The sequence below is a fragment of the Sorex araneus genome, chromosome X (genome assembly GCF_027595985.1).
Source record: "Sorex araneus isolate mSorAra2 chromosome X, mSorAra2.pri, whole genome shotgun sequence".
Lineage (NCBI taxonomy): Eukaryota > Metazoa > Chordata > Mammalia > Eulipotyphla > Soricidae > Sorex > Sorex araneus.
The window spans coordinates 305823235-305850174 of NC_073313.1; the positions used below are offsets into that span (position 1 = coordinate 305823235).

At 40.7% G+C, this 26940-nt stretch overlaps 1 protein-coding gene and 1 non-coding gene across 3 annotated transcripts in view; both read right to left on the reverse strand.

Annotated features, from left to right (window-relative positions):
* EIF2AK3 (eukaryotic translation initiation factor 2 alpha kinase 3) overlaps positions 1-26940 on the reverse strand; it is a 73850-nt gene that overhangs the window by 13261 nt on the left and 33649 nt on the right. For both annotated transcript variants that reach the window (XM_055122621.1, XM_055122622.1), the window contains exons 3-13: positions 23435-23629; positions 21839-21969; positions 19676-19910; positions 19403-19565; positions 17314-17454; positions 15528-15650; positions 13904-14124; positions 13437-13549; positions 8672-8794; positions 5684-5833; positions 1775-2552 (exon numbers count right to left, since the gene is read on the reverse strand). In XM_055122621.1, coding sequence (XP_054978596.1) covers positions 1775-2552; positions 5684-5833; positions 8672-8794; positions 13437-13549; positions 13904-14124; positions 15528-15650; positions 17314-17454; positions 19403-19565; positions 19676-19910; positions 21839-21969; positions 23435-23629 — 2373 coding nt within the window. The remainder of the gene's footprint in view (positions 1-1774; positions 2553-5683; positions 5834-8671; positions 8795-13436; positions 13550-13903; positions 14125-15527; positions 15651-17313; positions 17455-19402; positions 19566-19675; positions 19911-21838; positions 21970-23434; positions 23630-26940) is intronic.
* On the reverse strand, positions 24094-24226 carry LOC129400689 (small nucleolar RNA SNORA9). The gene has a single exon (XR_008627876.1). It is a non-coding gene; the product is annotated as a small nucleolar RNA SNORA9 (small nucleolar RNA).

Below are 26940 nucleotides of genomic sequence, written 5' to 3' on the forward strand. Positions count from 1 at the left end.
AAAAGGGGGGGAAAAGACTTTATCTGAAAATGGAACAAGAGTGGAGGGTTTAAACTAGGCTCTTGTCAAAACATCTGATGATCTTACCTAAATCTTGGCAAATTAGGGTGTACATGGACCAATACATTTTATTTTTTGTTGCTTTTTTTTTGTTTGGGGGCCATACCTGGCTGTACTTAGGGCTTACTTATGGCTCTGCACCCAGGTTCACTACCATCTCTCTGGTGAGGGGCTATTCTTGTCTTGTGCTCAAAGATAACTCCTGGCAGTGCCCAGGGGCTATATGCAGGACTAGGGATTCAAACTGGGATGGCTGCCAACACAGTCACAAGCAAAGCAAGACTTTCCCTTTATTATTTCTCTGGCTTAGGAAATTATTTCCTTAAAATTACTTTGTGTAGGCACAAATCTGAGAAAAATCTTTAGAAAACTGTATATTTAAAGGATTATTCATCAATATCTTACTAATATAAAAACAGAATATTATCAATAAAAAAAACTACACTGCCTATTTAGCTGGTATTTTGTATGTCTAATAACTGTCAATCAGCCCTTGCTTAATTCAGGGTTATCTGATCTCTGGGAGCTGTCTTTTCCGTTCCAATTTACATAAATCATCTGTGAAATTTTCAATCAGTAGAGAATAATTCCTAAAGATCAGTTAATATCCACATTAAAAATCACTGAAGTTACAATATCTGTAATAACAAAGAAATTGCTATTACTTTGGAAAACACCTGTTATTTCTATTTCTTGTTCCTTTATTCCAAACTTTTAAAATAGAATTAAAGATTTAGAAACCTACTGCCACTTTTAGAAGAAAATAACTCGTCCCAATTCTGGTGCCTGAAACAAAACTATACTGACATTTCTTTTAAAACCTAGAAATAATTAAAATTGGGACAAACTGATCAATGTGTTACTTTAATTTGAAAAACATTCATGAGTGCCGTGAACATGAGCCAGGCTGCTCCTTCAGCGGGGTCACTGTCACTCGGAATCTAAGGGAACTTATGTCAGAGTGACTTGAAGCCAAAGGAAAAATATGGAATATCTGTTCATGTTTTTTTTTTTAAATCAGAAATTATTATTATTTTTGCATGTGGTGCTAGGGATAAAACCCAGGTCTCATGCATGCAAGGTCTGTCCTTTACATCTGAGCCCCCCACACTCCCACTACAAGACACTTTTCAAAGGAAGGGAGGGAGGGAGAGAGAGGGGGAGAGGGAGGGAGGGAGGGGAGAGAGAGAGAGACACAGAGAGAGAGAGAGAATAAATAGTGGCTAAGGTGCTTCTAAGGTGCTTGCTTGCCTTTCATGCAATCAAACTAGCGTGAGAATGGCTAACCTTGCCAGGAGTGATTCCCGGAGCATGCCCGGTATGGCCCCCAAACAAAACAAAAACAAACCAAAGAAAAGTACTTATGAGAAGAATGCATAATTTGCTTAAATTTCTCACAATATGAGATGTCTTATTTCTTGTTTTTATTCTTGTCTTGGGGCCACACCAGGCAGTGCTCAGGGATCACTCCTAGCAAGCTTAGGGAACCATATGGGATGCTGGGGATTGAACCCCATCAGCCACATGCAAGGCAAACCCACTACCTACTGTACTATTCCTCTGACCCCGAGGAATTCTTATCTTTATCTCAGGCCCCCATTTAGGCCACCATCCCAGACCTCTGTTCTTCCTCTGCTAAGGGAACTGCAAGCGCTGCTGTCGATCAATAATACATCACACTGAAGCCCCTGGGTAAGGAGCTGCAGATACAGACCTTGAGGTCCCTGTGCATGAGCCCCTTGCTGTGCAGAAACTCCACTGCCTCTGCGATCTGCAAGAAGATGTGCAGACACATGCTCCTCTCTCTCTCCTCGATGGTGCAACGACTGTTCATCCAGTCTTTGAGGTTTTCCTTCCTACATAGCTGCATCTGGATGTAAAGATACACCTTTGGGGAACTGGGCTGGAGTTTCTCTGCGGAGTTCTTTGTGAGATCTAAACTTAGAGACGTTGGCCTTGGTGGAGAAATAGACAGGGTGGGTTCAGAGGATGACTGGCTAGTGGAATGCCTCAAAGCAGCAAGTTTATTAGCACAGTGGTTGCCAAGATGCAGTCGGTTTGTTTTGAGTTCTTTACTGGATGCATTGTCGCAGCCAGAATCTTCAAATACTATAGAAGACGAGGTTCTCTCCCCGGACCGTATGTAGGGAGAAGTTTCAGAAGGACAAAGTTCAAAGGAGTGCCCCTCATCGTTGCCATCCACGGTACCATCTTCCGCATCACAGTCTGTAAGGCAACTGTCCTGGAGGTTGTACACTGCATCCACCGACTCGCTGACGTCTCCGTGGTCGGTTTCTGAAAATTCCAGTGGTGAGAACTGGCTCTCAGAAGAACTTGTCTCCCCGCAGGAGATGCCTACTGAAAAAGACCTGCCTCTTCGGGGGGAAGGAGCTATGATTTCAATATGTTCCTTTGTAGAAAAAGGGTCCATTTGGCGTATTTTGACTGATGGCGCATCCATTGGGCTAGGAGAGCTGAGAGGCCAGTCTGTGCTAAAAGTGGGAGAAACACAAACGGATGAGAGCGGGCATGTGCTGACCACACAGTGACACCTACACTTCTGGTTGAAAGTCCCAATGATGAAGCCCAGGGAAAGCCTAGTGGTAATGTCTGCCTTTCAGACTAAGGCAAGACACTAGCCTGCAACCTACAGGCAGCTAGAACCCCAACCCCACCCTCCTTGTGGAGTAAAACCTAGACAGATATCCCTGTTGCCACAATAAAGTGTGCAGTCTCCAGTGCATCCAGGCCAAGTGCAAGTTACACCACTGTGGGATGCCTCGTGGTCACTGCAGCAACACGGTACAGGGGGAAAAACAGATCCAACTATTAATAAAGCAAGTTATAAAATGACAATTTCTAACAGATATATGCTTTTGTTTACTGTTCACTTATGTAGCACTGTCGTCCCATTGTTCATCGATTTGCTTGAGCAGGCACCAGTAACGTCTCTATTGTGAGACTTATTGTTACTGCTTCTGGCATATTGAATATGCCATGGTAGCTTGCCAGGCTCTGCCGAACGGGCAGGATACTCGTGATAGCTTGCCGGACTCTCTGAGAGGGACAGAGGAATCGAACCTGGGTCAGCCACATGCAAGGCAAATGCCCTACCCATTATGCTATCACTCCAGTCCTAATGTTATATGTGAAAGAATAATCTGCATATCACAGCACAGTGGCCAAGACCTTTGTGCAAAACAGCACACAGTTCACAGGGCCTTGAGGCCAATGGCCCCTTCGTTTGGGCTGGCCATGATTTGGCTTCTGTGTCCATGAGAATGTCACACTAACAAACACCCTCACATGGGCCCAGTCAATTTCAGGCAGCAATTTTACTCCAGCTGTTGGTCTACTTCCTCGTTGTGTTCGCATTTACTTGTTTTTGTACGGGCTTTCCTTCTCATAACACCGGGATTATCTTCAGGGTGCCTTAGGTGCTGCACTTTTAACTGCAATGGATTTAAGCTACTTTAAAAAGTAGTTGTGACTGATAAATAAATCTTGGTAGAGGTCAAAAGCTGCCAGGATGCCTCCAGACCCCTGCGCCAGTCTGAGTCTCATATTCGGGGCATCCCAGAGGGAGGCGGGTGAGCCCACCACCGGCCCAGGCAGAGCCCTGGCAGCCCAAAACTTCCAGAACCCAATCGCCACAACGCTCACGGCCAGACTCCACAGGTTCAGGATGAGCCTCATCCACGAAGGAATCTGTTCAGAAACTCAGGTGTTTTGTTACCGAAACCTCCAGGGTCTCACAGAGTTGGAGATGGTTGACCTCCATCACCCTATTCTCTTGGGGGCCTGGCTGTCATGCCCACAAACTGCCTTTGGTGCCATATAAGCTCATTAACTGGCCATGATCCAGAGGCTCATAATTAAATCTTGAAAGAGATCAACAAGCTACCTAGATGCTTCTGGACTTCAAAGTCACCATCCAGTTAAAAATTTAACTCCAGCTGTATCACCCCATTCAAAATTTTAGAATTCCTGGAGCACACGACCACGACATCCCAGACTCGACACCACTGATATACCAGGAGTAGCATGCCACATTGAATGGAATGTAAAGTAGAAGGCAACCAATCTCAATGAAGAAAATATCAGCACACATTAGTGATTCGATAAAAAAATAAAATAAAATAATTTAAAAAAATATTAGCACACAAGGCTCAACCTGTAACAACATGTTAGTAATCTGTTATACAAGGGCTTAATACATAACTGTCACTGTCTTCCCGTTGCTCATCGATTTGCTCGGGTGGGCACCGGTAACGTCTCCATCGTGAGACTTCTTGTTATGTTTTTGGCATATCGAACACACCACGGGTAGCTTGCTAGGTTCTGCAATGCAGGCGAGATTCTCTCGGTAGCTTGCCGGGCTCTCCAAGAGGGGCGGAGGAATCGAACCCGGGTTGGCCTCATGCAAGGCAAACGCCCTAACGCTGTGCTCCAGCCCTGAGATACATCAATCTTCACATACTTTCTTTTAAGGAAATCTTTTTTGATCATTTTTAACAAATTATTCATAGCAAGCAACACAAAATAAATTATTTAGGGCCTGCTATTGGGGCGGGCGTGGGTGGTTGTTGGGAAAATTGGGAAATAATGGAGATGGGAAGGTGTAATAGTGGTGGGGTTGAAATATTGAATGTAATAAATCATCATGAACAACTTTATATAAAAAGTGAAACAAAAAACCCAACAAAAAGTAGTTGTAAGTTGTTAACTAAGAAAGTAGATAAAATGAAGACAAAGTCAGGAAGAAAGTTTAGTGGTAGTATACAGGTCTAGCTTGTGTAGGCCCTGAGTTTGATCCCCACATCACATGACCCCTACCCACACCATGAATCTCAGGCTCTGGCCATGCTGACCTCTCAGTGTAGCTGTCTGGCCTTGGTGTCCCTCAAGTACAATCAGCCTGAGCATGGCCAGTGGCAAGTGTCCCTGGCCTCTTCTAAAACCAAAATTAGATTGAAGTGCTAATTAACTACATTAAATTAGATTTAAAAAAAATATATAAAAGATATCAAAGGGAAACAATATTTCTTTTTTATTTTTTTACTTTTTGGGTCACACCCAGTGATGCTCTGCATTCAGAAATTACTCCTGGCGGTGCTTGGGGACCATATGGGATGCCAGGGATCGAACCCTGGTCAGCTGGAACCCAGGTCCGCTGCGTGCAAGGCAAATGCCCTACCCACTGTGCTATCACTCCGGCCCAGGAAATAATATTTCTTATTGAGAAGAGACACTATACATCTCCCAGTGAATCACCCACTCAGAGCTTTACCTACTGAAAATTTTTCAAATTCATGGGGAGATTTCCAGGGGCGGGGAGGGGGCATATTCTAAAAAACTAAATCAATCTGCCACTGAGCATGCGGCTAGGGAAATTTTTTAAGCATGAGGAGAGGATAACATGGGTCCAGGTGCTTGCTGAACAGCCCCCTCCCTCAGCACCAAAAACAAAAACAAAAGAGAACACAACAGAAAATCTACTATTACTTTTCTTTAAAAAGAAAAAAAAGCTCTAAAAATCAAAGAAATGATATCTTGTTCGTAGAAGCTAAAAAGATGCCAGAAATAAAAGACAAGTTTTCAAGTCGAAGTGAAGCAATGTTACCTTTCATCCTTCAGCCAGATTTCATCCATTTTTTCCTGCCACTTCTCTGGCGGTGTTTCCAACCAAGCATTGAAGTATCTCACAATTCCTGGATGTTCAAGCTTGGCTAAGGCTTTCACTTCTCGCATAACCTTTTCCCGAGCCAACTCCCTAAATAAAACACAGAGGGAAAAAGAAGACTCTGAAGACATAATGAGCATATCCACTTGTGAAAAATAGTAAAATTCTCCCTTGAAACTAAAATTGGAAATGGATAAGTTAGCCTAGTGGCATCATTCTATGAGTTAGTGGCATAAAGCAGTTCCATGATTTTATTTTTAAAAATGTATCTCAGCGTTTTTAAATTCTAGAAATAAATGCTACAGGCATATATATGAGCTCATTCACATAACATTTTCTTGACTGACTGAAAGGAATTGACCACAGGCCCTTTAGGAGATTGCTCATCACTTTGATGCCCACACTGCAATTTGTGTTAATTAAGTCAGCTCAAGTGTGAGTGACTAGTGGTATGAGTCAGCATGGATATATTAATGTTTCTTGAACTAGGCACAAGCAGCACTCCGAGCAGAGGATACACATCAGAGCCAGGATGGAGAGTCACGCCAACAAACCATGTACAAGCATTTCTGTTTGTTTAACTAAGCCTCACCTACTGAATAACACAGGCACAACAAGAAAAGAACCTGATTTGAGCTTCTGCCTTGACATCTTTCTGGTAGAGCTAATTTTTCATTTTTTTTTTTTCAGGGTGTTGGGGGTGGAGGGAGGAGGCAATGCTTATTCCTGAGTCTGCACTCAGGATCATTTCTGGTGGTCTTGGGGGACCATATTGGATGCTGGAGATAAAACCCTGCTCAGCTGCATGTAACGTCTGGCTTCCTGTGCTACCGCTCCTGTCTCTAAATGTCTCCTTTCTAATGATTCCATCATCACCTGAAATAATATGCTTGATACGAGTTATATTCTGGCCCCTCCTGGAAGAGAGTACCTGCGACTCTCACTTTTCTTTGTTCGCATTGTTGATATGAATGCCCCACCGTCTGGGAATCCTGATAAGCTTTCTGCATTGTTCAGCTTCTGGGACTCTGCGTTCAGTTGCCAAATCTCAACAGCTCCTTCTTCTCAATTCCCCGCCCTCACTCCTCTCTCACCCATTACCACTACTGCTGCACCAATGCTCTGTATCTTAGAAATAAATTTTTGCAAATAAACAAAAAAATCTGTCTTATCTTGGACCCCGCCTCCCCTCCTACTGTCTGTCTACCCTTCACCTCCAGAGACACCTCCTCTTGATCATATCCTTCTTGTTTTTAAAGACCCAACTGTGTCTAGAGCAAAAGCTAATTTCCATAGAATTTAAGCGGATATAGGCTATTTTTTCTATCTACTCTTCCACACTCCAACATTTCCACCCTTCACTCCCCGTGTCAGAACATTCATCACTTTCTGTATTCTGACATCATTCTCTGTATTCACCTCTGAGCATCTTCCTTTACTCAAGTCATGTCATGCTCTTGGTCATTCCTACTCTCCACATCTGTCCACTGATGTGTAGGTTATTCTTGAACACCCGGTACAGACCTCACCACCTACACAACTTGCCTTTCTTGACTGCTATTCTGATAGGTCACAATCTTTCTGGACTACTGTTATTTTAGTATGTGTACAAAACCACACAACACATACATCTATTTATAAGCTCTTGAGGACAGAGGCTTTGCTAAGTTGCATATACTATGTGATATCTGTAGCACTGTAGCACTGTCGTCTCATTGTTTATCAATTTGCTTGAGCAGGCACCGGTAGCATCTCCATTGTGAGACTTGTTACTGTTTTTGGCATATTGAATACGCTATGGGTAGCTTGCTGGGCTCTCAGAGAGGGACGGAGGAATCGAACCTGAGATGGCCGCATGCAAGGCAAATGCCCTACCCGCTGTGCTATCCCTCCAGTCTATCTACACATATAAATTCTTAGGACACTCAAAATGTAAATAACAAGGAAAAGAACTAGTTCTATAGAGCTCAAACCAATTCTGTTTATGTGCCCTTATCCACTGTTCTGCCAGTTCTAAGGACAACCCAGAAATTACTGCAGATCTCATCAAGAATCAGAATGAGTCTAGAAGGATAGAAAGAGACTGATCACTGAAAGTCATCGTCCTATACACTACCCTGTTCTAAGCCAGAAATTCCACTTTCAGAAATTTACCTTAAGGTAACAGATGTGTTCCAAATGTATATAAAAGATGAACAGTACAAATATCTTTCTTTTTTTAAATTTATTTTATTTGAGGGCGACACCCAGCAATGCTCAGGATTTACTCCAAGCAGTGCTTGAGGGATCATATGAGATGCTGCTGGGAATGGAACCTGGGTTGGCCTAATGCAAGGCAAGCTCCCTATCCACTGTACTACTTCTCCAGCCCCATCAAAGTGATTTCCTAACTGCAACAGATCATTAACTTAAATATTGAACAAAAGATGGCTAAACAAAATATAATAAATATATGAGCTGGACAACTGCAAGATATTTTTAGTGAATTTTAGCATTTTAACAAAACACACTTAGTAATATGGGATATGCTATTTGCTATGTTATTTGCTATTTGCTAGCATATATGCAAATTGCTATAGCCATTTGCTATATGCTAAACACAAGAGAGATAGCTCACTGGGCTACACGTATTCAAAATGTGCTTTATGTTTAGGAAGGAGGCCCAAGTTCTATCCCCAGCACTTCATAGTCCCCCAACTACCATTGGGAGTGACTCTCAAATACACACCTGGGTGTGGCCCCAAAATTAAAAAAATAAATTAATTAATTAAATTTTGGAAATACTAAGGATATAATGAGATCAGAGACTATCTTGTACTATCTCCTTAGAGTACAATAAGAGGGACAAATTCTTGCCTCTGTGATCATAAATATGTGTATTTAAAAATCTAGTGCGAATCCAAATTTACTACAAGTGCCATTTATTACCTGTTGGGGAGACGAATTCTCTTGATGGCATAATTGCAGTCATCTACTTTGTTTCTAGCTTCAAAGACAACGCCAAATCCACCACGACCCATGCACTGGACTGGTTCAAAATCTGTTAAATATCTTTTAAAAAAAATCAAAGTTTGTAAACACAATTTTTGTAGTAAGGTAACAGTACCACCAAGATTTCTGGGACTGTTCTTAGCAATATTTCGGGAATGCAGTGCTGCTGTCCATCACCCTCCCCTGAGCGCTGGTGTCCCTCCCCATAGCACTGTCCCTAGGTCCTCTCCCTCACCCTCAGGGTCTGTGTCCACTGAATTTATTTTAATATAGTTTTAAATTCCACTAATAGCAGTCGTGGCTCTTCTCTTTATAGCAATGAAGAAAACACATTCAAATATTTCTTCCTAAGAAATTTTTATAGAATGAAAAAAGTTGTTTCACTGTGAGTCCCTTTGTTCATATAGCAGGTCTTAGAAATCTAAACTCAGCCTGGACTTTTTCATCATCTGTAAAAATGTTCTATCCTCAAATCTCTAATTTTTTGATATCTGTCCTGTGGCATTTTCTACTCCAGGAGAAAATGCATTTTTCTCTGACTCTACATTTTATAGGAACTTATTTATTTTTTTGTTTGGTGGCCACATCCATCAATGCTCAAGGGTTACTCCTGGCTCTGCACAAAGGAATTATTCTTGGTGGGGCTTGAGAGACCATATGGGAACTGGGGATCTATGGAAAATTTTTAATCAATCTATTTTATTTCAGATTTTATTTTATTTATTTCTAATCAATCTATTTATTCTCTTTATCTACTTTTTTCTTTCTTTTTTTTTTTTCCTTTGTGGGTCACACCCGGTGATGCACAGGGGTTACTCCTGGCTCTGCACTTAGGAATTACTCCTGGTGGTGCTCAGGGGACCATATGGGATGCTGGGAATCAAATCTGGGTTGGCCACATGCAAGGCAAATGCCCTACCCGCTGTGCTATCGCTCCAGCCTCTATTTATCTACTTTCTTAACCAGAACTCTATCAAGAACTGTATGAAATTAACTGGATTGCCTCATGAGTCAGAAAACTCACTTATTTGGATGGAAGTTAACTTTTACGATGGATGTCCCAATGAGTCCATTTCTTGGAACCCTCAAGTACCCAGCATCACTGGTCTGTGCTTTATATTCTATTTGCAACAAACTCACAATTTCAGGGTTTATGCCTCTGTTACTGCTCTACGGGATGGCCACTTCACTGCACTTAATCTATTATTTCTTAATTTTATTTCTGCTACACTTGGTGATGCTCAGGGGTTACTCCTGGCTCTGTGCTCAGGAACTGCTCCTGGTAGTGCTCTGGGGACCAGATGGAGTGTCAGGGAATCAGAGTAAACCATGTACAAATCAAATGTCCTACTTCCTGTACTATCACTCTGGCCCCTAATCTATTATTTCTTCATTCTGCTCATCTTGTCACCTTTGTAAAGCCATCCTACATCTCTGTCTTTATGTTTTTAGAGTATTCTGTACATAGTTTTCTTGAACTATTTAGACTTAATGTTTTTGGTTTTTGTGGCACTGGGGATCATAACTGGGGATTCACATATGCTAGGCAAATGCTCTACACTAAGCTACATTTTGTAAAGCTTTTAAAAAAAATGAAATTGTTTATTTTGGAGTCACATCTAACAATTGGTGCGGGGTTCACTCCTGGCTCTGTACTTGGAGTGGTGCTTGGGGGCCATGTGGTACCAGGGACTGAAACCCAGGGCTCTGGATGCAAGACATAGTCCAAGGAGCTCTCTTTCGGGGTTTAAAAAACAACAACAAAATAAAAAATAAACCAGTATTTTGCAGTTATCTGTCTGCTTCTTACTCCACTAGCAATGAACTATGGTGCCCTTGAATGGAAAAGTGTTTTTATTTATCTTTTTGGTTTTTTGTTTGCTTGTTTTGGGGCCACACCCTGCAGTGCTCAGGTCTTACTCCTGGCTCTGCATTCAGGCACTCTCCTGGTAGGGCTTCAGGACCATATGGGATATCAGGGATTGGACCTGGGTTGGCAGCAGCAAGGCAAATGCCCTGCCCATTGTACTATCTCTCGAGGCCCTCTGTTTCCCTTATTTCCAGACACATGGCTTATTTGATAAATAGAAACCCGAACAATTACTGTCAAGCAACACATAAATTAACATGTGTTCTAGAAAGTTATTTTTCCAGCCAAATGAGAGAAAGCCGAATTAGATCACTGTTGGTATCCTGTACTTAACAAGATTCACAATTTTATGGTTTGTATTCTCCATTAATTTAGCAGCTGGCTCAGCTGGTTACAGCATGGAGCTAAAAAGGAGAAGCAATATATTCCAACTCTCCATGGGCCAATTACCTTCACGAAGTATGAAGGTAATAATAATCTGTATCCTAAAAATAGCTGGTAAAAGGACAAAGCTATCTCCTCACTGCAAAAACTTACGAAGTTCATGTCCTGCTCCTAGAAAGCCAGCTAAATTCTCTTTTTATATTAAAGAAAAAATCCAAATTAAAATATTTTATGAAAAAAGAAACATATTATATATGATCAGACTATATATATATAAATAATTATCATCTTGCCTACAGTCCAAACTGATAAAAGATCAAAGCTATGAACTCATGACTGAACCCCAAACTCATACTGAAAAATAATGATTCAGAACATAGTAAGCACTCATCAACTTAAGGTATTGATACTATTAAACAGTTTCTGTATTTTATGATAACTATTCTCAGCATATTGAGTAAAGTAAAAGGAAAATTAAGCTGAATTCCACTTTAGAATGCTTATTCCAATTCTCTTCACAACAACCTTCGAAATAAGTATTTCTTCAATACGATCTTGCTGTTGTTTTTGCTTTTTTTGGGTCACACCTGGCGATGCACAGGGGTTACTCCTGGCTCTGCACTCAGGAATTACTCCTGGTGGAGCTCAGGGGACCATATGGAATGCTGGGAATCGAACCCGGGTCTGCCGCATGCAAGGCAAAGGCCCTGCCTGCTGTGCTATTGCTCCAGCCCTTCACTGTTTATATCTTATGAATAAGATTTAGGACTCAATTAAAACGTGAGCTCATTCATAATATCTTCTTGACACCAGAACAAGTCATCAAATTCATGGCCTTGTTATTGTATGTTTATGTTTTACCAGGCCCAGGGGGTTTCTGTCTTTAAAAATAAAAACGTATTTGGGGCTGGAGTGATAACACAGTGGGTAGGGCATTTGCTTTGCACGTGGCCGACCCAGGTACGATTCCCAGCATCCCATATGGACCCCCGGGCACCTACAGGAGTAATTCCTGAGTACAAAGCCAGGAGTAACCCCTGAGCATCACCGGGTGTAAACCAAAAAGCAAAAAAATAATAATAATAAAATAAAAAATAATAAAAACGTGTTCTTCAAGTCATTCATGGTAAATGTTGTATGAGTAAGCAAAGGTCTTTAAAAAGAAGGGAGGTGTCAGGTCCCTCCCCTCACTGGCAGATGGGATCGCCACCATAGATGCATCAGCATTTTTATAAGCTGTGACAATTAAAACCTTCATCATGTTTATCACCTAGTCAATTCTGCAAGGTGGGGGCCAAGGCAAAGTGACAGTATAGCAGGTAGGGGGCTTGCCTTCACATAGCCAACCTGGGTTTGATCCCTAACCCCACTGATGATCCCCTGAGCACAAAGCGAAGAGCAAGCTCTAAGCACTGCCAGGAGTGCCACAACCCCCATACTTCCCCCCATACCCCACCCTCCCCAAAATAAAACTAAACTAGAAAAGTAATTTCTGCCATGGGAAACTAATAGCTTTTAAAAAATTGCAGTCAATTCTCAAGTTTTGGTAAACTGGTATGAATGCAATTTAGACCAATCATCAAGTCTATAGATGACCAAAGTATCACATTGTCATTACCTTAGAAAAATACCAAGTATAAATCAAAATTAGAGGGAGCACGGGGGGGGGGGCGGAGAATCAATAAACCATGTATATATAAAATGAATCGTATCATTGTTTCTTTCCCACAAAGTATCAAATCTGGACAACAGATTAACAACTTTCATTTTACATTTAAATTAATTAATCTGCTTATTTTTAGGCAAACCACCTCTTTCTTCTGCTTTTAAAACTAATTGGGCCAGAGCCAAACACAGTGGGTAGCATGCTAGCATTGCATGCAGTCAAACTGGGTTCGATCCCTGAAATCCCTGAACACCGCCAAGAGTGATTCCTGAGTGTAGACTCAGGAATAAGCCCTGAGTATCTCGGGATGTGGCCCAAAATCCAAAAATCCAAAAACAAAACAAAGCCCATCTAATTTATTGGTATATCTCCCCCATTTTTCAACTTCATACTCTGAATAGAATATGAAGGAAAGAAAAAATAATTGAAAATTATGTAAAATACAATATTCTGGTAATACAACAATTATTTCTTAGTACTATTGATACAAAAATCACTATATAATAAACCCTTAATAAATCATGTAAAAATTATTTGTGGATAAAATTCTAAACTTCAGTGGTATCCTATTTCTATCACTTTACTCTAGATACCATTTGAATAAACTTTAGTTAGTTGAGGGTAAAACTGATGTTTTGTTTCTCTACATATTCACACTTCTGAAGCAAGATCTTATAGAGGAAAAAAAAACAAAATAAAATCTCAAAGGCCATTTTTTCCCTGATTCAGAATCTCTACTAGACATTACAATACATACAAGTATTCTGTGATAAGATTCTTACCGTGAAACATAACCAGAACTTTTTATGTCATTCCAGCTACTGTCATTAGAATCTCCACTGACAGAATCATATTTATTTTCTGTTTGACACTGAGTTTCAGACTCCTTTCTTTGCTGATAAGATGGGAAAAAAAAAAACAAACAAATAACTACCAGTACAAAGTTGAACTGAAGTTGGTTAACAATCTTATGCTATAAAATGGGATTGAAAAATAAATAATGAGAAAAATATGCATTATAAGAATACATAATAAAGCACTTCCTTTGATAAAGGAAAGGGATGGTCAGGGCATAAGCCAGATTGCAATGAGTTAAGAAGTGCAGAGCAGGTCACGACATGGAAACAGCGTATGGGCGACAGGTAATGGTAAAACTTAAGTAAATGTACTCAGTCCCACCCACCCCCACACAGGATGTTTCCTTTACTGCCAAAACTCTGCAATAGATTAGCTCCTAAAAATATCTTACTCTGTGAGGATGAGGATGAAAAAGCCTGCGCACAATAAAAGTGGTTGCTATGATACAAAAGAGAATAGTTCCAACTATTTCTTTCCACCAGTGTAAGAGGAGAACAGGATCCTTTTTGCGGATGTTCTTGTTGTAACTGGGGTTGTCCAGAAATCGAACTGTGATCTGTGTGCTCCGTTTGCTCCTCTCCCTCTTGTAGTATGGTAGATAGTAACCATTATCTTAAAAATCATGAAAAGAAAATATTTTTTAAGATAAAACAATCTTATTTTTAAGATAAAACAATTTAAAATCTATTTTTCTGTGTCTTATGTTTTTGTTCCTTAAAGTTAACTCTTTAACACAATTCAAAGCACCCAACCTATAGATCTTTTACTACACAAATATTTTCCTTTATTTGATTTCCACTGTTTTCCATAAATATCATAATAAAGTTTCTTGATATTGAATAATTTGATTATGAAAAAACATAAGAGCATTTAAATGCAAGAACTAGACAATACTCAAATTTCCTTCATGGATTTTAAACTTTCTTTGTATTTCCCATCATTAAGATTCCAATATTTTTATTAATCTTTCTCCACAAGTTAAAAATATCTTCACCGTGTTTTTTGGTTCATTTCGGGCTGTCAAAATAAGCTGTTTCAAGAAAGCAGTCATGTTTGCCATCCACTTTGTACCATATATGCAGATCCTATCATTCCTTTTACGTTGTATTTTTATCAATATCAGATAAAGATTTATTTCTAGTTCAGAGCCCTGTGCTATTTTGCTTTGTGGTTTTTTTTTGTGGAGGCAGAGGACACACCCAGTGGGGCTCAGAGTTTATTCCTGACTCTGTATTCAGGGATCACCCCTAGAGGTGCTTGAAGGGACCATATGCAGTGCCAGTGATCTCAAAGCCCTATGATTTTATCATCTTATAATTTATATAATAATTTTCCAGTTTTATCATCTAGTGTAACAAAAGTCTTTTTTGGTCTAATGGTCTAAAAATGTAACATTTGGATTTTTAAAAATATCTGGTTGTTCAAAAGACTTTCATATCTGAATATATCCTAGCTTTAGGTAATACAGGGATGTATTTCATATCAAATTTTACTAACTCTTAGTATTTGCACCACATATGGTCCCCCGAGCACCCCCAGGAGTGATCCCTTAGTACAGAGTGAGGAATAAGCTCTGAGTACCATCAGGTAAGCACCCTCCCACCAAAAAAACCAAACAAACAAAAACCAATCCAACACTTTGACACAACTGCGACAAACATCTATGCTCCTTATTATACAGAATAATATAGTATATGAGCATTAGTAACAAGGAAAAATTATTGTGATGCTTGGTGTGTATTATATCATTTAAATCTCACAAAAGCCCAATTAAAGAGATATTAGGACTATCATACTTGCTTTGCCAGGATGTAAGGCAGTGAGGTGTGACCCCAAATATGTGGAAAACCAGAATATGAATCTTGGAATCTGACTTTGGAGCTTGCAGTGTTGGGCACCATTCACCATATTGCCTTCCAAGGCCACTTCTTTTCCACTATTCAATCACTAGCTTTCATGTGCATTTTATTAATTAATTTGATGTTTAAAAAAAATCAAAGAGTAATCACACTTACCATATGGATATTGCAAGACTGAAAGTGCACCATTACTGTACTCTTCATGAGAAAACTTATCATTACTAAGACATTTGTCAAATTCATCAGATCCTACCAACACAGGTGTTCTGGAAGGAGAATCTAAAAGAAATGGTAAAATCTTAATTGTCAAGACTTTAATAAAAACACATGGATTTTATGAAATTCAAAAAGCCATTTAACCACAATTTAATTCAAATATTTAAGTCAAACAAATGGCTCAAAATTCTTGAGCAAAGCACGGTCTTGTAGAGAAGGTAAGTCATTTAAATAAGTATTTAAAACATAGAAATATAAATTAAAAAATTAGGAGACGCCGCATATGCTGCCTGAGCCCATGTGCTGCTTGTGCCATGTGGCTGAGCAAATGTGTCACCCGAATCTCCCCTCTTGAGAGGTGTACTTTCATGCTTTCGTGTCTAGAGCTAGGATGTGTGTAGAGCTCTCTCCACCCTTGGAGAAGCCCGTGTTTTCTCTTGAGTGCATTATTTTTACTATTCTCTCTCCCACTTATCCCTTCCTCCTTCCCTCAGAAACCTCTAAATAAAATCTGTTTACTTCAAAAAAAAAATTAGGAGACTACTATTTAAATCAATCAGAATGTCTCAAAGAACGTGATTCAATAATCCTATTTTTCATAAAGGGGGGGCAGGGACTCCAGCACTGGCTCTGTTCTCAGGAGTCACTACTGGTGGTGCTCAGGGGACCCTCTGTGGTGCCAGGACAGAACTGGAGTCAGCTGCAAGCAAGGCAAGCACTGTAATCTCTGTACTATCCAGTCCCCATACTATTCTTAGCTAAGACAACTTAAGAGCTAGGGGATATGTATGGTCAGTGAATGGCTAAAGGCTTTGTATAGTAAAATATTTTATTAATGTAATTTTGTTTTGTTTTTGGGCCACACCTGGCGATGCTCAAGAGACACTAGTAGCTCTGCACTCAGGAATTACTCCCGGCAGTGTGTAAAGGACTATATAGGATGACAGAGATCAAACTTGGGTTGACCACATGCAAGGCAAATGTCCTACCCAGTGTTTTATTGCTCCATCCCACTTGTTAATATAATTTCTATAGAAACAACTATTACAATAATGAAATCGGGTTTTAAATGATCATTCATATTTGACATACTTTTTAGTTATCAAGAAGTGGGGTATAAATAGGTGTGATCTCTGTGATACTCAAAACTAGACCTCTGCACATTTTAAGAATGTTTATAAAAATTCATCCTTCAGAGTATCATGCTAAGTGAAATGAGTCAGAAAAAGAGGGACAGACATAGAAGGACTGCACTCATTTGTGGAATATAAAATAACATCACATGAGGCTGACACAAAAGGATAGTAGATACAAGGGCCAGGGGGATTGCCCCATAGCTGGAAAACTGCTTCATGAGTGGAGGGGAGATGGCAGATGATACAGAGAAGGGATCACTAAGAAAATGATGGCTGGAGGAACCAGTTGGGATGGGAGATGTGTGCTGAAAGTAGATAATGGACCAAGCATGATGACTTCTCAGTGTCTGTGTTGCAAGCCATAATGCCCAAAGTAGAGCGAGTATGGGGAATATTGTCTGCCACAGAGGCAGGGGGAGGGTGGGAAAGGTGGGGTTTATCTGGGATATTGGTGGTGGGGAATATGCACTGGTGGAGGGACAGGTGTTTGATCACTGTGAGATTGTAACCCAAACATGAAAGCTTGTAACTATCTCACGGTAATTCAATAAAAATTTAAAAATTAAAAAAAAAATTCATCCTTCACTTACGAATCAAGGGTTTCCATTTGATCGTTGGCAGAGGAATAATTGCATTTTCATTATTAACAGATTCTAAGGCCTTGGGATTCGTTGGAAACTTTTCTGAAATCCTTACTGATGACTGCAGATATAGCTGGCCTCTGTACATTCCTGAAACAACCAGAATATCAATCATGTGTAGAATCAAGCACCACTGATTTTTTTTTAAGTTTCAATTTAATAAAACCAAGTTAATTTCAGTTATATGTTCATTTGCTGCACAGCAATTTTCAGAGAATAATAGTAATGAATGAGTTCAAATATAACCCAAAGGTTAATTTTCCAACAAATAGAGAGAAAAGTTAAACACTGAGTCTGTAGGATACTTCTTTTGGGGTGGTGAAGGAGGAAGTGCTCAGGAGACCTGAGGGCCTCTCTGGGTGATTCGTGCCATCAGACAGGAGGTCAAATGTGAAGACCTAAGGATATGGTGCTGCTGGCCCTGGGATGCCAGCAACTACCTGGCAGTGCAGGGGACCAGGTGGTTCTGGGGGTCAAACTGGAACTGACTGGATGCAGGTCTTGAGGCCTATCTCTTTAGTCCCAACAATACTTCATAATGCACAACAGCACATTTTCATTAATTACTGAAAAACCTTCGTTGGAAAAACTCAAAGATAAAAAGTCAATGTATTGAAGGGGTCTGGGGGTGGGTAGGAATGTGGCATGCCCTGCAGTACTCAAGGCTTACTCCTGGTTATATGCTCAAGAGCAAAAACAAAAACAAACAAAGAAAAGTCATGGTGAAGTCTGAGAAGTAGTTTTTGTTTTTGTTTTTTGTTCTCCTGAGACTGGGGTCCACATACTCGATGGTGCTCAGGGCTAACTTTTGGCTCTGCACTCAGGGATCACTCTGGCAGTGCTCAGGGGACCTTATGGGGTGCCTGAGATTGAACCTGGATCAGCTGGGTGCAAGGCAAGCATCCTAACTATTGTACTATTGCTCTGGCCCAAAAAGCCTGAAACACAGTTTATTTATTTTATTTTTTTTGCTTTTTGGGTCACACCCAGCGATGCACAGGGGTTATTCCTGGCTCTGCACTCAGGAATTGCTCCTGGCAGTGCTCAGGGGACCATATGGGATGCTGGGAATCGAACCCGGGTTCGATTTAGCCCTACCCGCTGTGCTATTGATCCAGCCCCCTGAAACACAGTTTAAATGAAGTAATTTCTACCTAAGAAAATCTAATACTCATAAGTCGAGAGACTGTTAATAGCTTAATCATGCACATTCAATAAAGAAAGTCATACGTGTATGACCTGTCATTTATAATCTGTCATTTTAAAAAATCTTTGCATTTAATTAAGATTGAAAACAGTGATAAAATTTTAAAAATTTTAGAAATACCAATAAAACTAGTTCAAATCATCAGACTTATTTTGAAAATACAGGTTTTCAAAATGTATTGAAGATCTCTGTTTGCCTAAAAGCACACCAGAATTCTGTTTTGTATTTTATTTTCCAGAAAAGTTGTATGGACGCAGAGGGAAAAAAGTAAACAGCTTTTTTTGGGGTAGAGAGGTTGAGGACAGGGGGTTGGTGTTTCGGCCACATTCAGCAGTGCTCAGGGATCAGTTTTGGCAGGCTTGAGGGACCAGAGAGGATGTTGGGTATTGAACGCAGGTCAGCCCTGTGCAAGGTAAGTGCCCTGCCCACTGTACTATCTCCCCAGCCCTCAATAAACAATCTTAAAGGGAGGTGCATACAGATATAGATGCAAATACAAATGTAGGAAGTAAATGGAGGATATTGAATTTAAAATCAAGCTCGAAGAGATGGACACACTACCTACTGCACAAATAAAATCATGCCATGTAATGGAAAGACTTCTAAGCCTTTTTAATACAGGTCTCCCTCCAAAACGTATATGCTGTGGCAATCCTGAGTTTCAGACTTTGGTAAATACAGGTTAAAAGCAGGAATGGAAATGATAAGGCAGATGGGCAGTCATAAGTCACAGAATGTATCAAGAATCAGAACTACTATGAGCACACTGGTAGCAGGAAGAAATTTGGTAAGAATACAATCTAAATGCAGTGTGGGCAAGCCACTACTCACCCAGGTAAACACTGCTCTCTGTGGCTCCGCGGGCGGCTTCCACAATGTCTTCCTCATCATCTAAAACTTTGTTGTTAGATGTGTAACTTGTATCATCAAAGAGACTGATGGGAATGACCTTGCCATCCTTTACCAACCAGGCAGATGCAATGGGAGTGCAGAACTAGATACAAATCAAAGAGATTTTAAATAATTGTAAGCACGATTTATGAAGATACATAATGCAGATACATTTAAATCATGGATTTCCTTTTTCTCAGTGGCTTTAAGTACCTGATATTCCCATTCCAGATGTCCTCCCTTCTTATTAAATGCCATGACCTTCCAATCAGTTACCGAGACCTTTATCACTGTATCCATCATGGCAGCTTCCTGTTCTTCCACATCTGAAATAATTTTAGACTCTTCTTTGTCCCCACTGGGTTTTAAAGTGCTTTCAATAAATCCGGCTCTAGTTTCCACGTCTGGAATATACCGAAGTTCAAAGTGGCCAACACTGAAATTCCACCTTAAATTTACAAAGGCATGTTTTAGAACTTTACTTTTAAATAAACTGATAACAATAAATAAAAGAACTCTTCTAGTCAGGAGAAAACCCTAAAACAACTGAACACAATCTGGGTTTTTGTGCTCCACCTAGTGGTACTTAGGGCTGTGCGGGGTTCCGAACTTGGGCTTCCTATATCCAAACCGTGTGTCCGGGGGTGTTCAGCAGCTGGTCCTGGAGCACTGTGGCACTGCAGGGCCACGTAGTACCGGAGAACAAACCTGGGCCTCCCACAAATGATGTGTGATTACCAGCCTTTTGAGGTATCTCCCAGCCTGAACACAATCTTCTAGAAAGGAGATTTTGCTGCTTTATGCCACAAGAGGGCAGAATTTTGTCCTGACCCTTTAGAAGCAATTGTTGCAAAGCCATGCTCCTTATGGGACTGCTAGTCTCTTAAAAATGAACAAATACTGAAGACGGAAAGATACAGAGTGGGTGGTTGAAGTTCTTGCCTTGCACACAGCTAACCTAGATTCAATCCCTGGCACTGTGTATGATTCCACTAACACTTCAGGAGTGAGTTCTAAGACAGAGCACAGAGCGAGAGGAAGCTCTCAGCATAGCTCTGTGTGGCCCCCAAAAACAAAAAAAAAATTTTTTTTTAAATTAAGTATGTGATTCAAAAGTAGCTAACTATCTAATTTAAATATATATATATATATATATATATATATATATATATATATATATTTTCAGTCACAGCTAATGGTGCTCAGGAGCTAATCATGCTGGGTTTGGGGCTCACAGGACTATGAGATGGAACCCAAGCCTTCTGCATACAAAGCATGTACTCCAGCCCTTGCTCTGTCTCCCTGGCCCCTCCTTTACTGGTTTTTTAATTTTTTTTTTTTTTTTTTTTTTTGCTTTTTGGGTCACACCTGGCGATACACAGGGGTTATTCCTGGCTCTACACTCAGGAATTACCCCTGGCGGTGCTCAGGGGACCATATGGGATGCTGGGAATCGAACCCGGGTCAGCCGCATGCAAGGCAAACGCCCTACCCGCTGTGCTATCTCTCCAGCTCCGTGGTTTTTTAATTTTGGGGCACAACTGGTGACACTCAGTGATTACTCCTGGCTTTGCACTCAGGAATCACTCCTGGAAGAGTTTAGGGCACTATATGGGATGCCAGGATCAAACTCAGGTCAGATATGTGCAAGGCAAGCACCTTACCTTCTGTACATACATGCACACCTGTACATAAATGCATATTTAAATGAAAATTTTACATACAGTAATTATTATTGGAAAAGGAAGAAAAAGGGTATTTTAAAAAATCTTTAATATTTTAAGAAATAGGCTAAAATATTTTGGGGATTTTGTTGTTGTTTGTCTTTTTTGCCACACCAACCAGTGTTCAGTGTTTTTTCCTGGAGGGTTTGAGGGACTGTATGAAATGCCAGAAACTGAACCTGGGTCAGCTGCATGCAAGGCAAGCATCCTATTCACTTTACTAATGCTCCAGCCCTAAGATATTATTTCTAAATTGGATAAACTATGAAGCTACCTATTATATTACAGAATCAGCAGACCAAGGTTAAAATAAAGCACATTAACATTGCCTAAAGAGATTTCTGCGTTCAAAAAATTCTGATCCATGAAACTGATTAAAAAAAAAAAAAGCTATCATTAACCCAAGATGAACTAACATACATACATTATCTTAGTTTCCTTCTGGTTACCACATACTGAAGCAGGTGCAGAGTTCAGTTCAGAATGTGTTAATAATCATGGGACCTCAACTTAGTGTCTATATTTCTCCTAAATAACTAGTATGCTTTTAGAACAATAAAATAGTCCATAAAATTTCCACAAAGAAGAATCCAATGAATTTCAGTGTTGCTGTGCTGCTAAGCATCAACAGTCACATTATGGAAATACGCACTTTTCATTTCCACTACGAGGTCCAACAGCTCGAACAGTTTTCTGAGTTCGTTGCAGAAGCAGGATGTCTTCTTGCTCCATTTCATCATTATCCCATTGGCGACAACCCAAAGCTGAACAAATGTACCTAACCTGAAAAGACAAGTATGAAAGTAGTAAAGATGGCTAAAGCAAAAGTTCCACAGATATGCACTCAGCTGACCCAGGTTTGATCCCTGGCACCACATATGGTTGCCCCTCAGACAACCAGGAATGATCCCTGAGTGCAGCACCAGGGGTAAGACCTGAGCACCACTAGATGTACAAGCCCCTCCCCACCAAAAAACAAAACATAGTAAAGAATTTAATTTACAGGAGATCAGAGACATTAAAAAATAAAATCCTGATAATATAAAAGACTGTGGAATATGAAGTGGTGCTGAAGTATTAAGAAACATCAATTAGGACTGGAGAGATAGTACGGGCAGGTAAGATGCTAGCCTTGCACATGGCCAGCCCAGATTTGATCCCCAACACAACATATGATCCCCAAGTACTGCCAGGAGTGATTCCTGAGCACAGATCCAGGAGTAAGCCCTGAGCACAGCCAGGTGCCCCAAAGCCCCAACACTCCCACTTTTTTTTTTCTTTTTTTTGGGGGGGTCACTCCCAGCGATGCACAAGGGTCACTCCTGGCTCTGCACTCAGGAGTTACCCCTGGCAGTGCTCAGGGAACCATATTGGATGCTGGGAATAGAACCTGGGTCGGCCTCGTGCAAGGCAAATGTCCTACCCGCTGTGCTTTCACTCCAGCCCCTCCCCACTTTAAATGAAATGAAACATTAATTACACTATCAACTCCTAAAACAAGCTATTTAAGAACCATAAAAGAATCAATGATCATTTTTAAGGTTTATTAATTAAATTTTATTTGTTTTGTTTGAGTTTTATTTTTATTAGGGGGCCCACACCTGGTAGGTCATTTCTAATAATAGATTTGTCTTGCCAAGACCTGATCTTAGAAGCAGACAATGATTATAATCTAAGAGATAATAAAGGAGAAAGTCTAGGTTATTTAACAGTATGACTTGATCATCAGATTAAATTTAAATCCAATCTGACCTTGGAAGCTTCTTGATCTCTGTTAAGTCTTGGCTTTCTCAACTGTAAAATGAGTATTAAACGTTTCTCTTGGATCCTCTCACTACGTAAATAAATGTAACAATTATTCTTAATCATTAGGTTGTTAAATCTTTAGAGGGTTCTTTCATCTGTCCAAATGAAAATAAAAATATGAGGCCCTTTTGGACAGTGTGGACTTCAGAATGAAGGATGAAAAACTTACCTGACACAAGATTAGACCACATTTACTGCTTCTGAACCTCCTGCTGTCCTTGGCTTTCCTGTTTATCTTAGGTAAATCATTTCCCTTATTTCCCTTAATGATATTTTCTCCTTTCTAGCTCAAGTTTCTTTTATTTATTTATAAAAAAGATATTTTCAGGGCAAAATTAGCATAAATCTCTCTATCAGTTCACAGTATAGCTTAAGAAAGAAATGATTTCTTCTATCCCTTCTAACTGACTTATCCCCAAATAAATTCACCACCTTCACTCACCTTTCCACTGTATGCACTGAGTCCATATGTAGTGAGAGATTTTCCTCCAACCAAAACAACGTCATCCCCAAATTTATAGGAAGATTCGAGAAGAGATTCAACTGTAAAAGGAACTGTTTCCATGCTCTCACGGTCTCGGTCCCACTGGAAGAGGTCTCCATCCAGGGAAGGAATAATCATCTTATTCCCAAATACCTAAAACAAAAAGCTAATTTTATCTCTTTTCTTTTTAAACTTTTTAATTGACAGAAGTCCTGTGATTTACAATACTGTAAGTGATGACGTCCCATGCACAGAATTCAAATACCACACCCATCCCCAGTGTACACAGCTCTCTCCTCAAAAGACCCCACGTTCCTCCTTCTCAAACAAACTCTTCTCCCAGTTGCTAGCGTCAATCAGCTCTTCTAGTGTGTTGCCTTAGGCCCTTTGTTGACCCTTCTTTTTAATTTCCTGCTTTTTGGCCACACCCAGCGATGATCAGGGCTACTCCCTCCTGGCCCTGCACTCTGAGATCACTCCTGGTGTGCCTTGAGGGACCAGATGTGGTGCCAAGGAGAAAACCTGAGTCAAGCATGCAAGGCAAGCACCTTATCTGCTTTCCCATCTCTCAAGCCCCTAAACAAAGCTCCTGTTTTGCTTTGTTTTGTTTTTTTTGCAATTGTCTGGAATTTCTATAACCTTGCTCTGGATGGAGCAGGGCAAGGCCTCAAACCATTTCATCTTATTCTTGCAAAGCACTGTAGGAATGCACAGGGTCACTCCAGACCCAAGCACGCTGGAGGCTTGCATCCCTAAACAAGGTTTTAAAATGTTACCCACTGGCTTTTTCTCCCTAGAGAAGCCTGTGTCCTCCCCTGAACGTGCATCTCCTCCTTTCTCTGCCCTCATATCTCTCTAAATTTCTTTCAGTATAAAACACTTTACAGGCTGGAGCAATAGTACAGAGGGTAGGGCACTTGTCTTGCGTGTGGTCAAGCCAGGTTTGAGCCCCGGAGTGTTATAAAGTCCCCTAAACATCACCAGGAGAAATTCCTGAGTGCAGAGCCAGGAGTAACTTGAACGCTGGAAGGCTTGTGGCCCCAAAACAAAAGAAAACAAATTTTGCTTCACTGAAGAAAAAAAAGTCATTCCTTGTGTGGAACTGAAACTCTGGTATCGGGAGACAAACAACAAATTATAGCTTTTTAAGTGAGAAATACCATAGGGGAAAAATATAACAAGATAAAGGAGGGGCTGGAGAGACAAGTATGGCAAGTAAGGTACTTGCTTGCACGCAGCTGACCCAGGTTCAATCCCTGGCATCCCACATGGTCCCCCAAGAACTACCAGGAGTGATTCCTGAGCACAGAGCCAGGAGTAACTCCTGAGCAGCACTGGGTGTGGCCTAAAAACAAAACTGAGAGAAAAAAAAAAAAGATGAAGAAGAAACTAGAAAATGTGTGTGAGAGGAAAGTCAGGTGCATAAGAAACACAGGGTAACATCTGAGCAATCCAAATGTGAGAGTTAACATGCTGATATTTCAGGAGCAGCTCAGCAGGCCAAAAAGTGTAAGAAAGCCCAGTGTTTCAGGAACAAAGGAAAGCAAACAGCCTGTGGGCAGACAGTGAGAGAAGCTGAAGGACAGGAATGAGGGTCATCTCATTCGCTGACAGCAAAAGAGACAATGAAGGTGATTAGATTTGGGACATAGCTAGAAGATACACATAATACTTCATGGTACATTTCCTACATGAAATGAGCAAAAGTAAAGACTTCAGGAGGACACTATAAAAATTTTGGCCAAAAGCAATCTTGTTCCTTCCTTCCTTTGTTTCATTCTTTTTTTGCACACTTGGTTTTTGTGAGAAAGAATAATAGTATATGACTTGATGACACTAGCCTATCAGTATTTAAATATATAATCAACTTAACTTACTTCAACTCATGACAACTATATTCCTCACCTTTCTAGGCCCAAGTCTGGAAAAAGTGGGGACGAGTGGCACTACAGTGGGTAGGGCATTTGCTTTGAACATGGTCAATCAGAGCACCACCAGGAGTAATTTTTTTTTTTAAATGTTTTTGGGCTACATCCGGCAGTGCTCAGGGGTAACTCCTGGCTCTGTAATCAGGAATTACTCTTGGCAGTGTTTGAGGGGCCATATGGGATGCTGGGAATCAAACCCAGGCCCCCTGCATACAAGGCAAGCGCCTTACCCGCTGTCCTATTGCTCCAACCCCAGGAATAATTCTTGAGTGCAGAGCCAGGAGTAAGCCCTGAGCATCACTGATAGGGCCCAAAACTTCAAACCAAATCAACAAACAAAATAACTTTAGGAAAAAAGTGAATATAAAAGAAGTATAAGTTTATAAAAAATAAAAAATGAAACACCAAACAGATGACAGTCTTGAGTTGTTTATTTTCTGGGTGCCTGGGACCAAACATATAAAGTATGTGCTCTACCACTGAGTTACAATCCCAGCTCAGCCTAAAGTTTTGTTTTGTTCTTTTTTTTGGGGGGGGAGGGTGTTTCATACCCAGCAATGCTCAGTAAGGGGCTACTCCTGGCTCTGCACTCAAGAATTACTCCTGGAGGTGCTGGGGGACCACATGGGATGCCGGGAATCGAACCCGGGTCGACTGCCTGCAAGGCAAACACCCTACTCTTTGTACATTGCTCCAGCCCCCCACTTAAAAAAAAAAAAAAGACATTTCTCTACTTCTTTGTTCCTTAAGCAGCAGAATTGTTTTTTAAAAAGGAATATAATAGAGGCTGGAGGAGATAGTACAGGTGAATCAACCCTGATTTGATCTCTGGCTTTACATAGCGCCCTACGCATCACTGGAAGCCATTCTGGAGTCCCTGGGTCTGGAGAATCCCAACCACTGCTGGGTGGTCCAGGAATCCAAAGGGGCCAGACGGCATAATATCTCCAGGCCCTTGTACTTAACAAGTAGCCTGGCTGGCCAGGAATCATTGAGTGGGACCCGCAGGCCTCCCGAGTACTGCTTAGGGGAACCTGTTCCCCCAACTCCCTCTGCCTGCCTCCCACCCCAACCACAAAAGAAAGGGATATTAACTTGAAAACTCCATTCAGGCACTAAGAGTTCCAAATGGTACCCCTCTGCCCTACCTTCACCCATCTTTGTTCTACACCCCTGGACCTCTGATGGACAGGTTGGAAACCACTATTCTAACCCAGCCTTTTCCTTCTTTTCTAGTTCAAATTCTAATATCTTCTGCTTGAACTACTATAATAGCCTCTTTACAGTTCTTTACTGGTAATTTCCTCAATCTTACTTCCACATATCTTCTGGATTTATCTGGTTGAGTCAAAGTTAAGCGTGTTATGACATTATTCAAAAATAGCCTTCCATTATCTATTAAAGATCCCAAATCTTAAGTCTGACATTCAAAGTCCTCTAAAGATGACCTCAAACAACCTCTTGCTTCCCGCCTTTCACTATTCCTTCCGTGGACAGAAACTGAGCATCTTACTTTAGCATGGTACGTTAATAGTA